The sequence below is a fragment of the Phyllostomus hastatus genome, unplaced genomic scaffold (assembly GCF_019186645.2).
Source record: "Phyllostomus hastatus isolate PE091 unplaced genomic scaffold, TTU_PhHast_1.1 phas_scaffold_21, whole genome shotgun sequence".
Lineage (NCBI taxonomy): Eukaryota > Metazoa > Chordata > Mammalia > Chiroptera > Phyllostomidae > Phyllostomus > Phyllostomus hastatus.
In genome coordinates, this window is record NW_025334017.1 from 46,688,371 (window position 1) to 46,706,229 (window position 17,859).

The 17,859-nt window shown below is 61.6% G+C and overlaps 1 protein-coding gene across 2 annotated transcripts in view; it reads right to left on the reverse strand.

The window, feature by feature from the left end:
- Nucleotides 1–17,859, reverse strand: part of FAM135B (family with sequence similarity 135 member B) — a 156,739-nt gene that overhangs the window by 25,030 nt on the left and 113,850 nt on the right. For both annotated transcript variants that reach the window (XM_045861243.1, XM_045861242.1), the window contains exons 6-7: nt 15,799–15,972; nt 13,675–13,801 (exon numbers count right to left, since the gene is read on the reverse strand). In XM_045861243.1, coding sequence (XP_045717199.1) covers nt 13,675–13,801; nt 15,799–15,972 — 301 coding nt within the window. The remainder of the gene's footprint in view (nt 1–13,674; nt 13,802–15,798; nt 15,973–17,859) is intronic.

The following is a 17,859-nucleotide window of genomic DNA, read 5'->3' on the forward strand; positions in this document are numbered from 1 at the left end:
TTACTCAGCGTGGTTCCTGAGATCAGACGAGGACAAAACGCTAATCCAGAAAGAAACCCGGGGGGGAACCATACGGCCGAGGGGTATGATACACAGAACAAAGCAAAACGGACCCCCATTCCCCGCACATTACTCACCAGCGCCGCCCTTGGAAGGAGACTGATTCGAGGGTCCTTATGGCTGCGCAGAGTCTGGGGCCGCGGGGCCGGGCCGGGCACCCCCGTTAGGACGGCACCAGGAGGATGCAAAGCCTCGCACAGTGGCCCCTGCACAGCGAGAGAACTTCCCCAGCACCACACACAGCCCACCAGTCCTGTGATTAATTACCATCCGTGGGAACCCCACGTGGGTCCTTCCTCTGACGGCTTCCACGACAGCTCTCCCTGGAGCAAATCCATCAACTCCCACACCGCCGAGGGATGCTGACCTATTTAACCCTCTAAAGGCAGTAACTCGTTACGAATCAGGTAAGTTGATCAAGTACCCCTGAGTGATTCACAGCCGTCGTCTGAGATGCCTGAGTGCCCGAGACGCATTTTGGGTGAACGTGCACCTGGTCACTGCCGATCTGTGTGACTCCAGAGAATCCCGTGTTCGTATTACACGCGTGATCGGGAGTCCCACTGGGTTTCCTCGCATCTTCAGCAAGGCATGGGGTCAGGTCAGTTCCACTGACCATCGTGACCCCGACCGCTCTGTATCTGGTGCCTCCCGTGTGCTGAACACGTGAGCTCCAGAGGTTAACATGCATGGTCCCCGCCCCCGGGAGGAAAAGATCCCTCAGTCGGAGGAACCGGGGACACAGACGTGTAATTGCGGTGAACCGCGGTGTCATGCTGGAAGAACCCTGGGATGCCGGGAGCATGTGACGGGCGGGCAGGGAAGGCTGCCCGGAACGGGGGTGCTGCAGTTGCACCTTCAGAGAAGGGGTGGGGAGAGGGGGGCCGAGCGCAGGAGGTTTTCACGGTCAAGGACTCGGTGGGCAAACGAATCGAGCGCAGGGACACGCGACCACTGGCATGCGTCTGAGGTGAGCGAGTCCGGGGTGGGGGGAAAGGCAGCGAGGATGCTGGACGGACAGGCCGGAGTCCTGTCCCGGGCGTCCGACGGACGTACCGCGCTGATCCGGCCTCAGTGCCCGGGCACCCAGAGGCACGGAAGACAGGGACCCAACAGGTGCCGGTGACCCTGTCCCGGGGGCTGGGAAGGCGTGTGTCCTCCGGCTCCCGGGTCTCGCGAGTGCTCGCCTCTGGTCTCCACCCCTTCGGGGAAGCTGAACTCCGTGATGGGAGCGTGCAAGCGTGGACCGGGCCCTGAGCGGTGACGTCGGTGGCTCTGGGTGCCGTGGTGACAAAGGGCCAAGTCCAGAATTCCCGAGCGGTGCGGACATGCCCTGCTGCCCCACGGGGTCCTGTTCCGAGTTCAGCAGCATCGGTCTTCTCGGCGAGAGCCAGTGAGCGGAGGATGATGGACGTGGCAGGGGGAGGGCGGACCGGCCATCAGATAAACTGATTATAGTCTTTCGGCCTATGAAGGGTCACTCGATGACCCCTCCTGGCCCCAGGAAGCCAGTTCTGAGATCACAGACGCAGACGCATCTGCAGAATACGTGAGCTGTCGGTCTCTGGGACCGACACCGCCGCCACCCCGGGACACTGTGACCATTGTCACTGCCCTGACCCTGGAAGCCGGAGAGGCTCACTGTGGTGTGCCAAACCGGAAGACGTAAAACAATTCCGCACTCCGTGATTTTAATCAGGAAAGGTGTTACATTGTTTCCACGGACACTGAGGGGGGCCTGGAGTCGGCACCTGTAATCCCTCTCCCGCTGTGGGTTCTGAGGTCCGTCCCGTGGGTGTGGCCCTCGTCTCCCTCCCCTTGGGACTTCCAGCAGGCTTCCCATGCGTGGCTCATTCCACACATGGGAACCTGAGAAGCGGACCCGAGCGGGCCAGCAGGCCCTGAAAACAGACTTCACCGTCCACTGCCGCACACACACGCACCTCAGGGCACAGCGGCCGCTGTCTGGGAGTCCCAGAGCCCCCGGGGCCACGGCCAAGAGCGAGGAGGGGAGAGCGACGGGGACCTTCAATGTCAAAGTCAGATCCAGGGCAGAGCTGTGACTGCAGTGAGACGCGCCTGACTCCAGAGTCCGCACTCCTAACTGCTGCCGATGCCTGCCCCCTGTTAGCAGGTGCTCCGTGGACCCTGGCGCTCCCCCGACCCCCGAGGAAAACAGACCAGTCTGCTCCGAGAGATCACCAGGGCAGGCGGGAGCCCGCGGCGTCGAGATGGTCGTGTTAGAGAGCTCTGTTCTCTGTGAAGCCGGCTTCAGGCACGTCTGGTTTTCATCGGCACGATCGCAGTCATCGCACAATCAAAAGGAGAGTCTTTTGCACAATGAATCACTGCTCGCTTCGGACTTTCCGATCAGCTCTCGTGAAGCGCGTGTCAGGTCCGCCTGACGTGATGGACAACGAGACGGAGGGGTGAGCCTCCCAGGGTGCCAAGAATCGAGAGTTTGCTACAAACCGGTGCTTACCAACATTAATAAGACCGAAAATAACCTGAACACATTTTAAGTGAAGTTTGGATGGTGTCGATGGTCACATCGGGATCAAATGTCGCTGTGCACTGTTCACAGCTGTGTTTGCCTCGGGGTCCAAGATCACGTGTTCACCAAGATCATCAAGGTGACAGCATTTCTGTTCTTCACTGCAGCGAGGGCGCCTGACTCGGTTTCCACGCCGGTCTGCACCTGCCGACGGCTCACCAGCTGGTGACCCTCTGCTGGGTGCGGGAGCGCCTCCTCCGTGGCGTACAGCCCGCTGTGTATTTGAGATCACTGGTGAGGCAGGAAGAACAACAGCAAGACCCACGAGCAACATGGTAGCTGAACAGGTAGCGCGAGGAAGGTGCTATGCTTAGCAGAGTGTCTGGCAAAGAAGGAAAACCGGGCAAAGGCTGGAGGACCACACTGTGGGGACACAGACGAGGGGCGCGCCAGCCGGTCTGCAGGTGTGGGGGGCGAGGTGACACACAGAGGGGCCAGGGCGGAGGGCCCAGCCAGTGGAGTGAGGACACGGCCGTCACACTGCCACCCACACTACACCAACACTGCTCCTGTTTCTCTGAGCTGCAGAGCTCGCAGTAGAGGAAGGGGACGTCGGGGGGCCGGCACCCCATTTCCCTGCAGGCTTCCCAGCCCAGGGGCCCGCCCCCCGCTTGCCGGCACTGTGGCAGAGCCTCCAAGGCCGTGAACAGGCCGGTTCCCGCGTCTGCTGGCACCAGGGCTCTGCAGACAGCAGGCCCTTTGACCTCAGCGGCCATGGTCAGCGAGGAGGCTCTGACACCCCCCCCCCACGTGAAAAGGCCGACCCCTCTGCCCAGACGTCTGCAGCGGCAGACGCCCTCCCTCCCTCCCTCCGGCACTCCACTCCACCGGCTCCTCGTTAGAAGGGATTCCCCCGGCTGTGCGCTGCGCTCGGGAAGTTGCGAGCAGTTGGCAAATTGGATTCTAAATATTTAATTAGGAACACTCCAGCACTCAAACGGAACAAACAAATTTGTTGTCAGATCATCATAAAACCCCAAACATCTCCCGACGAACGTCTTTATTTTCACCATCTCACTCGCAGGAAGGCCGCGCCTGAAGGAAAGGCGGTGCCGTTCTCCGATGTCACAGGGGGAGCGCGTCCGGTACAGACCGCCTGGTCGTCGCCACGTGGGATGTCTTAAAGCCGGAGAGACGGTGGGCGGGGAGAGGTGGGCGCAGGCCCCGCTGTCGTCGGGGCCCACCCGGACGGGGACGCTGCTTTGCAGATGGCAGGCTCGGAGACCGTGGGCAGGGACCAGGGCTCCACAGGCACCACTCCGCGTGGGAGAGAGACGCCACCTACCGTACACGATGGTTGACAAGATGCAGCTGTGTCATAAATCACTGCCTCTTTGATGCTGGGTGCGCCGTACGGCCACTCCGTGGGTCGTAGCTACGCTGAGTGAAACAGTGGTTATTGCTATGCTCACTGCTACAGTTAATTCTACTGTTTGTGCCGATGCCGCCTGAGGGTCAGGAGCCTGTCAGCTCATGTCCCCGCACCGTGAGGTCACGCTCAGGGGGGAGGGGAGGCAGGTGCATGGGGGAGAGGAGGAGAGGACGGCTCGGGTCGCCGTGCTATCTTCACCTTGCTGTGCGTACTCTTGTTTTCCTGGGCTGTGGTTCTGTACGAGCGGGCTCGCTGCTCCGGCAGGGGCGTCTCCGGGGGCAGGATTCTAGCTCACCGAGCATCAAACACGGAGGCAGGTTCTCTCCCCGATAAATTGTTGTGTGTGGATTTGAGCTAGAGAACAGTGAAACAAGAGGCGGAGAGACACGGGAGGGACCTGGGGGCTGTGAGGGGCGGGTGGTGGATGGACTCAGAGAGGAAGCCAGGCTCCTCGGGGCCGGGACCCACTGGCAGGCCGTACGGAGCGGGCACCGCACAGGAGGGGCGGGGTTGATGGATGTGAGTGTGTCAGCACACGGGCAAAACTAGCAGTCACCCCCCTCCTGTTACTTCTGACTGTGACCGCACTGAAATCAATGAGACCGATAAAAACAGGGGAAGGAAAAAGTTAACTCGGTATTGACCTTGTGCCAATCACACTAAACACACGAACCGTGAGAACAGCCCGTGGGGGATGTGTGTTCTGCTGGGAAGCACGGTTTCAGTTCGTGCAAACACACTGCACAGAAGAGAGCCCTCTCTTCGGAACCATCTAGAGCCGGGTTAGAATTCTGGTCCGAGTAACTGTGATGAGGAAGGATGCCTGGCCTCCCGGATTCTCAGTTTCCTCACGTGCAGAACGGGTCTCCTACTTAGGAACGTTCAAGGACGTCAGGAGACTCGGAAGAGATCAAGCTTGCCAAAAGCGAGCACTGGGCACAGCACGTAGCAGGTGCTCAGTAAATCCCCCTCCTCCGCTCTGTTTCCTGCGTACTGGATTTCCACGTCCTGAGGTTTGCCACCGCCACCAACCTACACTCCGGAGATCCTGTCCCACCGCTTCAATGCCCTGGCCCTAAAACATGTATGCGTGCGCACATACACACACACACACGCACACACACACACACACACACAGAACAGACTGACCGACACAGCCAAGGAACTCCTTACTGACGCTGGCAACGTGCCCTTCGAAAAATTAAATCGAACCAAACCAGAAAACGCAACCATTTCTGAAATCCCCACGACACACATCAGCTGCGGTGAGCCGCACGCACGCTGCCGGTGATGCCGAACACTGCGTGCACACCGCCGCGCCGGCCCGACACGCGGGCGCGGCAAACGCCGTTAATAACCACCCCGCTGAACGCAAGTGATTTGGTTTCCATGGGAACAGGAGGTAATATTGCACCACGGCGCTTTGATGGATCTTTTATTATTTCAATATTTGTAAAGTGATTTTTCAAGACAATAGAAAGTATCAAATATATTCAATTATGTATAGCACCGGAGACAGGGAGCGTGGGGTTAGAACTCTCCTTCCGTCCTGCCCTTTTTTCAGGGAGGAAAGGACGCGGATGGGGAGGACAGGCCGAGGTTTTGGGGGGAGGACCCCAGGAGCCAGCCCCCCTGTAGTTTCCAGAACCACTGAGCCTGGATCCTGCCCCTGGCGGCTTCCACCACGGAGGTGGCCTGGTGACCTGGCTGTCACAACAGCGTGTGTTACTGTTGCTTCACTGACTTACACTCCAGGACAAAAGCTGGTCTGTGGCAGAGTCCGATTTAAGTCTGGATTCCTTTCCTCCGAGTCCGGGGCGGGAAACACAGGGACCCTTTCAGTAACCCACGCCCAGTCCTGGGCCACTCAGGGAATGGTCACGAGCAGGCTGCAGCTTGCATTGGCTGAGATGGAGCGGTCAGGAGCATGGACCAGTCAGGGAGCCCTCCTGCCATGTTCGGGAGGAAGGAGCGATCTGTATAGAGTGCAGGTGAGGTGGGGCGAGGGGTGGACAGGGCGTGCATCGTGGGAGGCTGGTGCTGGCAACTCAGGGCTCTTTCCTGCCACATGCCGACCCGAAATCAGGCCCGCAGGTATTGGAGCCTGCCACCCTGGCTCCTCGTCCACACTGTCCACAGTGGGACCTGGGCCCAGTCCATCCAGCTCTCTGAGCCTTCGTTTCCTTATGTCCAAAATGCAGGTGATGCTCAGCTCAGGGGGCGATCAGGGGCACTGAATGGGACACAGCACAGAGGGCATCGGGAGCCAGGTGGTGATGGCCCCCCAGCTGGGGCCCACGTCTGGGGCCCCTGCTGGTCTGAAACTGCACTGTGGGGCTAGTTACTGCCCCCGGTCTAGGAGCTCGGAGCCTGGTTAGAGAGAATGGCTAGGAAACAAGCAGCGACAGTGAAATGCACAGGGTCAGTGAGAAGGGTGAGCAGGAGCCACGTGGGGCCCAGGGCAGGGACTCCTAGGCCTCCCCGGGGTCAGGGGGTGGGTGGCTGGAGGGCTCTGGAGGAAGAAATCCGGAGTCAGCGAGCCCGGGGGGACACGCAGAGGCACCGCGGGGAGAGCTCCCGCTGACTTCCGCACAGACATGGAGCGTGCCCCCAGCGGGGCCAGCCCGAGCCCCGACTCCACACCCAGCATTTCACGTGCGTGTGCTCTCCAGCTCAGGAAGGCACTCTGCGCTAGAGCACTCGGGCGGAGGGTCAGGCGTGGGCCCGTGTGCGCCCAGCTCCCAAGTCTGAGCCTGTGGGTCCACTCCCGGAGACCTCCCCTGGGGAAGGGGTAGAGGGAGTCACCGGTGGAGGCGGGGGGGCTTTTATAATTCTCCTTTCCCTTTTTCTCCTTTTTGTTATTGTTGACACTCTTACAGATGTACCCCCGTTTCTCCTCCTTCGCCCCCTCCTCCAGGCCCTCACGCCAGCCGGGCTAAACCAGACCCTCGAAATGGGGCGCAGACATGCGTGAGGTCATCTGAGGCTCCCTGGGAGGTCTCGCTGTGCACTCCTGGCCGACACCGACCGCACCATCCCCAGCTACGTACGGGGCAGCCCCAGGGAAAGACTCCCCTGCCTGCCTGTCACCGCCGTCATGTCACCGCCGTCGGAGCTACTGTACAGTGCCAATCTGTTGGACTTGCAACAGCTACACCCATGTTGACAAACACATCCCAGCCGGGAAGCGGGGAGGCTCCCAGGCTCCTGTCGGCGGTGGGCAGAGCGGTGTTTGACAAGGGAACTTTGACAGCCCGAGCTGGGTGACAGACTCCCCCGAGCCAGCTTCTTGGGGGAGGGGGATGACAGCAACGCCAGCCTTTCAGCTGTCTCTCTGAATTTCCCTTTCTTCCTCCGAAACGTATGTGTGCCTCTAATCCAGGGCAAGACATGGGGAGAGAGGAGGAAGAGGAGAGGAAAGCTGGGCTGCAGGCGTTGCCTGCCTCACCCCAGGGACCCCTCCATGGCCCCCCAGCTGCCAGGATTCTCCCCAGTCCCCTGCCTGCCCCTCCGCGCATCCCGGACCAGCGAAGATTAGAGACAGAGGACAGAGAGGCGGAAGGGGCCTCGGGGAGACAGGAGGTGCACCCTGTCCGCGGGTCTGCGGACCAGGCTCCAAGCGGGGCACAGTGGCTTTGTGAGGATTCCCTGTCGCTCACGCTGACATCGCACACGAGCCCGGTGGGGCCCTCAAGGGGGCACGCGTGTTCCCCACGCTCACGGGGTCATCACCCACACTGTCATGCGAAGCCAGTCGGTCCGTTGCTGGGTGTCTTCCTTGTCGGGGTTACGGGGAAGTCACTCAAAGGGGGGGGGGGGGTCACTGGGTTCATAGCCGGCGAGCCTTCTCCCTGCATTGCCCGTGCTGTGTCCCACTGCTGGGTGCCCTCTGCCTGGGGCCCGCCGGAAACCGAGTCTGAGAGAGTCACCGCCCAGGATGCCAGGGCCTGGTACTGGATGTCTGGCCCCTGGTCCACCAACCCCCACCATGCGCCCGAGATCTCGAGGCCGCACCGCAGTCTCCATGCAGGTTTTGCATGCCATAGCTCTAGGTTTCGAGAATTCCAGGTACCTCTCTGCAGAGAGCCAGAGTTATGGTCAGGACAGGGCAGACGGCGCTGCGGTGACAAATAACCCTGCGCGCTCAGGGCACACACCGCGGGGGCTGGGTCTCCATCCCTGCAAAGGGCATACTGGGGGTCAGTAGTTTGGGGGGCCCTTCCTAGGAGCACGCACCCAGGGACCCTTCCACCTGTGGCCCTCTCAGTGCTAACGTTCTCTGAGCCACCAGGCAGAGGAACGGACCGTCTGGAGCCTCCCACAAACTACTGTTAAGGAACGAGCCCTCTGTACCCCATAAGGGCTGGGGCCCGACCCGTGGCCCCAGACTAACTGCACACGAGGCTGGGAGGCTGGGAGGCCGGGAGACGTGCCTTCCAATGTGCATGTTCACAGGACACGGGGCTGGGGCGCATCCGGCCAGTCTCTGCCACCACCACCACCACTCCGATTGCCGACACTTCTCTCTCCGTCCCCCACCCGGAACAGCCTCACACGAGGGGAGCTCTCTCCTGCGCTCACGGCGGCGTCCTATTCCAGCTGTAAGATTTCTGGGGAACCGGAGGCGGGTTAGCGCTCCGTCCGGATGTGGCTCCTCTCGGCCCAGCAGCCTATGGCTGTAAGTGAACTGTCCTACCCGGAGCACCAGGGGATGAACAGGAGGGGGGCTGGCGTGGACACACCCGTGCAGAGGGGAGGAGAACGGGGACCCAGGGCAGCTGCAGGTCTGCCACCACCGGAAATCCCGCTGCATTGGGTGGGGGTGGAGGGCTTCTTCACTGGGGCCAGGTTCTGCTGCTGGTTGGGTCTCCTGGGTCCCTCCCCCTGACCCACGGAGCCTGTGCTCCCTGGGCCTGCCTTCCGGGGCAGTGGGGAGCACGGCCCTGGGGACACGCAGGCGAAGCCCACTGCTGGCTCTCTGGCAGGGGAGGGCCAGGTGTCGGGGTCACTCCCCAGCAGTCTTGAAGTCGAAGCTCGCGGTTTTGTCGATACGGCCAGACTGGGCATGCGGCTAACCTGTGTTTCTGGTCTCTGCTGCGTGCTCTTCAATCTGTTTCATTTCTTTGATTTTTTTTTTTTTTTTTTGCTTCTGGGCCTCTCTCTGTAAACAAGATGGAGGCTGACTTGAAACTTTCTGGGTCGATATGGAGGAGACTTGAGACGTTAATCTGATTTCTGCCCAGGGTTGCCGTCACTTTACTCAGCTGAGACGTTTTCCTGGGATCTGGCAATCTTAATGTGCGTGTTCAAGAAGAAACAGGCTTTTCCAAGTCTGCCCATCACTGTATTTCTGCGCAGACCTTCTTGGCTGCTCTCCCTGTGTGACGGCTGGACAGCCGGGTCTTCTCCGCGCTCCCCTGCTCCTCGTCGCCGCTCCCTGAACAAGCCACAGGCAGCGCAGCCTCTGGCCCCAGCACAGCGATGACAATCACAGCTGAGTGGGAGGAGCTACTGGCGTCTACTGGGTGGGTGCTGGGAATGCTGCTGAACACCCCGCAGCACACCACGGGGCCCTTCAGCGAAGATGCACCCAGCCCCCCAAGCTGTGCTTCCTCCTCACGTCCGTAACCAGGACACAAAAATAAGGAGACATGATCACTGCTCCCAGAGCCAGATTATGACTTCTGGGGGCACAGACACTGGTGTGGGGGTTCCCCGAGGAAGTGAGGGCTGCCGAGTCGCGAGAGACACAGGGGGAAATAGTGGGACCACTGTCACAGCATAATCAATGAAATGTAATATAAAAAATAAATAAAAAGATTTAAACTTATATTTGTATGGCTATATTGATATAAAGACGAAGATAATCCAAACTAATCAGAACCATTTTTTAAAAGATTTTATTTATTTATTTTTAGAGGGGAAGGGAGGGAGATAGAGAGAGAGAGAGAGAAACATCAATGTGCGGTTGCTGGGGGTCATGGCCTGCAACCCAGGCATGTGTCCTGACTGGGAATCGAACCTGCGATGTTTTGGTTCGCAGCCCGCGCTCAATCCACTGAGCTACGCCAGCCAGGAGAACCAATTTTGTTCTGACTTGAAACACAACTAAAAGTCCAGTTGGCCTCTGACTGTGTCATGAGCCCTGGGCTCTGGGCCGTCCACCCCCGGCGGCTGAGCTGGCTGCGGTCAGCGCTCACGCAGACACGAGAACCTAACGCTACAGCATCTCCCGCACCTGTGCCCCCAGCGCTGCCTGGGCACCTACAGCCCGTCAGCGACGGCCGGGCTGCGGAAATGGAGACGCCCCCCAGGTGGGGCCCGAGGGTGCCATGTCTGTCAAGCCTGTGTCTCTAGCTCCTTGCACAGACCCTGAGACACCTTAGGCGCTCCATAAGCGCTTGCTCAGTAAACAAACCTGCGGAGACACTGCTGTCCAGAGGCAGCTACACAGCACGGTGTGCCAACGGCTCCGATGGGGGTCTGAGTCTCTCCCACGTGACTCGACACCATCATGAAGGGGACGAAGACGTCGACGACGACAAGCACAGGTGTGTGTAGAGCACGGGCAAAGTGCAAAGCCCCCGATAAAACTGGAGCGGAGAGTGAGAAGAAGGGCACGCCTGGGAGACTGGAGATGTCCGCCCGGAAGCTAGCTCTGTGCCTCAGTTTCCCCCGCTTCACCTCGCCCTGCCAGAGCCATGCCTCCCGTCAGCAAGAGGGGGCTGCCACGGTCCAAGGCTCAGCGTGGAAGCCAAACGCCCCGTGGAAGTGTGTGGAGCGAGCGTTAGTCCCTTCGAGGCAGGTGCTGCCCTCAGTTCCACGCAGCCCGACTTCCACGGGAGACGGCCCCAGCGCGGCAACCTGCGCTGTCTCCACGGCATATGCTCCTGCGTCTGGGAGGCCCTCTTCCAGGCCAGGCCAGGCCGAGGACAGAGACGTTTCCCTGCGGTGGCTGCTGGCCTGTTGCTCCCCAACAGAGCCACCTGCCCTGGCCGCGCCCACGCCCCCGGCGGAGCCGCGGGGATCTCTGCGGGCCAGCAAAGCCCCAGGGCCAGACACAGACCCGCTGGGGACCCGTTCACCTGCACAGTCAGCCTGTGGGGGCGTCCGTTCTCCTGCCCTCAGAGGTGCTCGGGCCCCGGGCTCTGACACTCGTTCACTCAGCGACAGACCCCGGAGGGTGTGCCCCGCGCCAGGCACACACGGGTGAGTCATCGGCACTGCCTGGCAGAGCAGAAGAGCCCGTGTCCCTGCTGGCTTAACCGTCGACCTCGTGGCTGATGACAGCGGTGGGGAGGGAGCATCACAGGCCGACGACGTCCACACCCCAGCCTGGTACCTGCCTGGCCGTGTGACTGCGGGGACCTAGCTGAACCCCTCTGCGTCCGTCCCTCTGCCTGCAGAAGGAGCATGGGGGTGACCAGGTTCCCGGGCATCAGCAGCGCGCCCGGGAGCGGCGCGGGTGTGCACAAAGGAGACCTGAGGTGGTCGGCATCAGGTCTGCAGCCTGCCGATCTACCCTGCGGCTTGGGAGGGTCCGGCCTCAGCTGCCCCATGAGGAGATTCCTTAGAGTAAGTTCACCTCTCTCGGAGACGTGTGTGTCTGCGAACACGCACCTGCCACCCACTCCGATTCTCCGGAGAATCTAGACTCACTCAGCGAGCAGCAGTGGAGCGCCCCCCGCTGTCCAGGCAGGGTCAGAGCTGCCGCAGGACCAGCAGCAGAGAGGCCTCCGGGACACCCTCATGCAGTCCTCCTCCCACACAACGGAAAACTGACGCCCAGAGAGGGCATGCTTCCCACGCAGGGTCACACAGCAGGCTGGTACTGAAGCCAAGAACAGCATCACATTGGAGTCCTTTCCCTTGGCTTCCCGCCCGCGCGGCCACACTGGGGCTCTCAGAGTAACATTCGATTGAATTATTATTCGATGTAAGTACGCGGATCAGCCAGAAGAAATATAAGGCTAGCAGAGGGTTTTACGGAGCACTTTGATGCCCGGCTGTAAGCTCCAGGCTTTCATGCGCTTACTCATCTAATCTCAGCTGCCCCGCCGGGCGGCACCGGTGCCCCTCTCCACGGACAAGCCGCGAGTCAGAGAAAAGAAGTGATTCCCCCGGGGCCGAGCTGCTGGCCAGATCGGGAGAGACGCAAGCCCTCACTCCGACTCTGAGTCCGAAGCCTGGGAAAGGGGCTCCAGGGGGAGAGGGGCTGACGACGAAGGGACGTGGCGTCACTGCGGCCCTCTCCTCCCCGTGCTCTGTGATTTGTCCAGCCGGTCAGCTCCTTTGGCTCTGAGACGCGAGTTTCTGCAGACGCCTCTGCACGGAGAGCCTTGCTTTGCGGGGAGCACCTGCTCTCCCACCCCTGAGCTGAGGCTGCGGTCTGCTCAGATTCCAGTAGATTCCGGGGGGATTCGCTGGTGCATGGGGCTTGGGGCTTCTTGGGGATTTGGGGGCAGAGCCCTCAGGCCCGGCAGGGGCGGTGCGGTGGGGAGGGGGTGTATTCTTTGCCTGGCTGCCCTCGCCCGGTGGGAAGGAGGGGTGGGCGCCGCACGGAGCCCTCGGCATTGGATGGGGTCCGGAAGGGGTCCAGAAGGGGGGTGCGTGGGAGAGAAACACGTCCTGAAGATACGCCCGTGAGCAGAGCTCCGAGAGCACGCTCGCAGCGGAGCACCCACAAACAAGCCCTTTCATCTGACGCCGGCAGAAGACACGGATGTCTTCTCTGACACATATCCCCAAAATAGCCAAGAAGAAGATTATTTAATAAAGACGCTATTGTATCCCCTGCCTGGTAGGAGTCTATTTCTGTGCCGTTTTTACACATATTAACTCCCGAAATCCTCTCTGAGATGCAAGTGTCACCCGTTTGGGAGTGGAGGAGCCTGAGTCTCGACGAGGGTGAAGGAGTCCCCCCGCCACGTCACATCGTGTTCAGCGCAGTGGGACTCTGCGGCCAGAACCGTCTCCCTGCGTGCCCCGTGGCCACAGTCTCAGAGGCGCCGATGTGGCCGGGTCACGCTCCGCCTCCTCAGCTGAGAGGCAGGGACCCCCGCCCGCCACCCCGCACCAGGCCCAGGGGCTCTGAACAGTCCCCTGGGCACGCCCACGTCCCCGGAGACCCCTGTCTGTCCCTCCACCCCCAGCTCTATCTGCGGGGACAGGACGGAACGTCCGTGTAGCTCTGCTCCGTCACCACCCAGCCTTGCACATGAGCACGACTCACACAGTGGCGTCAGTCACTGGTCCCACGCCCGTCGCTACGACCCCGGGAGGGCCCTGAGTATCAGCAGCCCTGCTCTGCAGGTGGGAAAACCAAAGCTCAGGGAAATGAGCCAACGAGACTGGCAGCCAGGTTTCAAAGCTGGCTGGGGTCCGACCAGCTTCCAAGGTGACCATGTGCTCAGGGGGTGGCCCCCGTGGGCCCCCCCAGAACCCGTGACCCCCAGAGAACCACGCCCTTCAAGGGCCACATGGAAGAGGCGCTGTAGGAAGACCCTTTCCCCGCCGGCGCTGGCCCCAAGGCCTAGCCTTAGGGATGAGTCTGATGAAATCGCAGCAGGGAACGGACACGTGGGTGGATGACAGGGAGGGACACACGGAGCGAGGAACCTCTAAGCAGGACATTAAATAACATCGGACTCTCACGGGACCCACGGCGCCCCGCCCCCTCAGGTGTTACCTCCGAGGAGGTCGGCTTGCAGTATCCGGCTCCAAAGACCAGGTTCTCCAGGGAAAGGCTCGACTGCTCCGGCCCCGCGTCTGGGCCGCCCTTACCGAGCCAGGAGCCCCTTCCCGGGCGGGTGAAGCTGCAGAGGAGAGAAGGGGGGGGAGAAACGGGATGTACACAGAGTGACAGCATCGCCACGTCAGCCCCCTTGGGGGGTGGGGGGGAGATGACATGAGAGACCCCGTAGCGGGGCTAGTTCCAGTAGGGCCATGGGTGTCGGGGACCGCCGTCCATGGTGTCCACAGTGGCTGGAGACACCGTCATGTGCCCCCCACACAAAAACAGACCCTGTCCAGTCCCGCACGCCACCACCAAGATCAGCTGACCTGGCGTGACAGCGGCCATCCAAGGACACTGGGGCCACTGCCAAGATGACCTGAACTTTTCTCCTTTGGGGGTACGGCCGCCCGCTTGACCTTTCTGACTCTCGTCAGTAGACACGTGGACAAAGTCCCCTCGCACTCACTTCCTCTTTCTTCCCGATCTCTCCTGCTAAGGGTCCCGATGGTCATTGTCTCAGAGGGTAAACGCTACCGACAGACTCGCCTCATTCCCCAGGCAGGCTCCGAGTCTCTCAGGGCAAAGGCGTGATAAGCAGCAGCCTCAGACGGCGGCCTCTCCAGCGCAGGGGCCCAGGAAAACCTCGGGGAAGGTTTTGGTCCACTCTGCGTCTGCGGCTGGATCTCACTCACACGTTTCCGCAGAGGCTCGCGCCACACGCCAGGCGGCGAGTCGGTGCCACGGGGGCGGGATCGTGGAGGCGGGGCCCTCGCCGTCAACACGGCCTGGTCTGGAGAGCGGCAGGTGCACCAGGACGGAGGCAAACCCAGGCCAGTGGGTGCAGAAAGGTGCGTGAGCCAAACTGGGTGGACAGGACGGCTAGACACAGCTATCACTCAAGGACAGCACGGCTGGGTGGTCAAGGGGCAGCCCGTGAACTCCACGGGCCAGGGCTCGGCCCCCGCAGTGGCCCCCGCCTGCCCTGGGACACAGGCACAGTTTTTAAACGTCCTCGTGTCTCTGTCCCTGTGGGGGGGCCGCGAGGGTTTCACCAGGTCAGACAAACTCAGCTCTCAGTCCCGCGTCTGGCGAACCGTGATGACTCAACAAATGCGGGCACTTCCTATCGCAGTATCACGCACGTAACACAATCCACATGAATAACGCAGTCATTATTATATTCATACAGCTCTTGTTGATCTGATTTGTTTCTAATGGAGACTGGAGGCAAGTGTCCAGCTTGGCTGGGAGGAACGTTCCAGAAGCCATACAGAACGTATCCGAGCAGCGATGCACACAGCACATTTGGGGGCCAGACTGCAAGTGACTAACTAAGAAGACTCATTACGTGGCCAAGGCATGGTCTGAAGGAGATTTTCCAGTGCACCCGAATCCCTCCTCGACTGAAACCCCGGGAGGATTAACAGTGGGATGCTTCTCCTCAGTCTGCTCCGGGGGAGGGAAGGTTCTTTCCAGGTTAAGTTTTCATTTCACACCTGCTTCCCTCTGGCGGGGCTGAGCGGACACCTCGCAAATGGCTTCGCTAGGAAACCAGAGTGCGGCCTGTCTGACAGGCATTTCCCACCGCCGCCGCCGTCCAGGCTCCCCCTCGGTCCCAGCCCCCGCCAGGCTGCGGGGGCGGGCGGGGGTTGGGGGTGCTGAGCCCCACTCCGGCCTGGCCACTAACACCTCCAGAGGACAGGACCCATTAGTGTTCCCGTCTCCGAGAGGAAGGTGGCTGTCTCTGGGCATTAGGGGACGTCTCCGATGAGGCGCAGTGAGAGAGAGAAAAGCCAAGCCAGACGTACAGTCCATGTCTCCGGGGGCCGATCTGTACTGTGCTGGTTACAGTCCCGGGCTCCCGGCCTGTGTCCCCTTGGCTCCTGGGGCCCTCGGCTCCCCCGCCCGCCTGTCCCCTGCCCCTCAGTGAGGCTCAGCGCCAGACCCTCTGCTGGGGACAGGCTGCTCTGGCCCATACTGGTCACCACTGCCCACTGCCGTACCTGTCGTGCACCCGCCACGGAGGTGGAGCAGAAAGGTGCCCCCCGCCATGCCTCGGGGCCCGCGCGGCCGTACCTGACCAGGGGCTGCTGCAGAGCCACCAGCGCCGCGTGGACGGTCACGGAGATCACCGACAGGTGGAAGTAGTCGAACATGACGGGGACCTGGTGGTGCAGGCCCCTGCGCGGGTGGAAGTGCAGGCCGAGCGTCCGGCTGCTGATCATGGGGGCGCCCGCCACGTCCCTCAGCCTGGAAGGCAAGCGAGCGAGCTCCCGTGAGTGGTGGCGGCGGGTGACTTCTGCCTGCGTCCGGGCAGGCGTGCAGGACAGCCTGGGCCCGGCCACCCGCCACACACGCGTCATCCTGTCCAACCCCTGCACGGCCGGTCTGGGAGAGACTGCCTTCCCCACCACAGGCAGGTGGAGAAACTGAGGCTCGGGGAAGGGAAGACAGACATCACACTCTCGTCAGCGACTGCAGGGAACCTGGACTCCGTCCAGGCCCGGCTCCACAGGGCCCCTGCCTGGCCCGCCTCACACACACGCTGCATCTCCCACCGGGTGTCCCAAACTGCGCTGCCTATGTGAGTCCGTCCTTCCCGCTCCACTCCTACCCCAGCGCCCCGGGAAGGGTGACCAACTCATCTTCACGGCCCCAAGGCCTAGCCCAGCACGTGGCAAACAGCAGGAGCGGACCAAGTGTTTGCTTATTGAAAGGAGTGACTGGAGGAATACATGCAATACATGCACCCTGCGTTCGCTGCAGCGTCACTCACAGTCGCCGAGACACCGTGCCCCAGGCCTCTGCAGAGCCGCCGGTGGTGACGCGAGACCAGACAAGAGCAGGGTCTCTCACCCCGGTGACGCTGACGCGGGGACGGAGTAGTGCTGTGCAGAACACTTGGCAGCAGCCCTAGACTCGATCCGCTGCGCCAGGGCAACAACCCCAAGCGGCTGCGCACATGGAGATATGTCCCCGGGGGCCAGGCTCCCCGCCGCCCCCGAGGTGAGCCCCTCCACCCCCGACACCGCGTGCCATACCCCTCTACATCCTCCCCACGCAGACCTGCGTGGCTCTGGAGCCGCCGTCTGCCTGGGGGCCGTGCCAAAGCCTGGCGTCGACACCCGGGATGGGCTGCGGATGCCTCGTCATCCTGAACCCCGGTTTATGAAAAAATATGGCATTTTTGATTCTTCCGCAGCCGCCGTCTTCCTGTTCCACTGAGCTAACCTGACACTCCGCGGGGGCCTGCTCTGACGGGTGTTAAGCGCTTCCTGTTGTGGAGAGGAGACGCCACGCGGTGGCCACGCCCTTGGGCTGGCGTGGGTATGGTCTCCCTTCGTCGTCACAACAGACCCGGGAGGGGCGGGGTCTACAGTGACCCCACTGCACACATCGGGCTACTGAGGTTTCAGAAGGGACGGGGACGTGTCCGTGGCTCGGAGCCCACAGGGGACCGTCAGTGCAATGAGGAGATGGAAGAAACCCCAGAGGGTTCAGGGGGGACACGGGAACAACGCAGGTGGGGCTCTGCTCCCGAGCCCGCAGGTTAGGAACCGGCCGCCGTCTTAAAGGGCCCTGCGCTCCGCTTGGTGCTGGAGTGACGGTTCTGGGGGCCGAGGGGGGAAGAGGAGACTTCTCAAGCACCCACCATCCCACCAAGGGGCAGACAGAAGTGATGGGGCCAGCAGGCGGCCGGAGGGGCTGGGGGTCCGCACAGGAGTGAGGACTCGGTGATGGTGTTGCTGCGCCCAGACAGCCCGGCAGCACCACGGACAGAGTCTCTGACCCCGGGAGCCTCTGCAGGACCCTCTGCACAGGAGCAGAGAGAGGCCTGTCCTCACTGGGCACCGCCGTCTGGTCTCTGACGGCTCAGACCCCCTCCTCAACTCTCCTCCGCATGGGAACTCCTGTGACCATCAGACACACCTCGGGTATGGGCCGTCCTGGAGAAGGGGGCGGGGGGAGTTCCGACAGGGAGTCTGGACTTCGGGGGAACTGGGAGACGATTCCGCCAGCTCTGGCCCACTGGCCCCCCGACTCCCCGCTCCCCAGGGGATAAAGTGACCTATTGCTGGTGACGTTGTGGAGACCAGGATCGAAGATCAACCCGCAGAGTGGCCAGAGCGTGCTGCG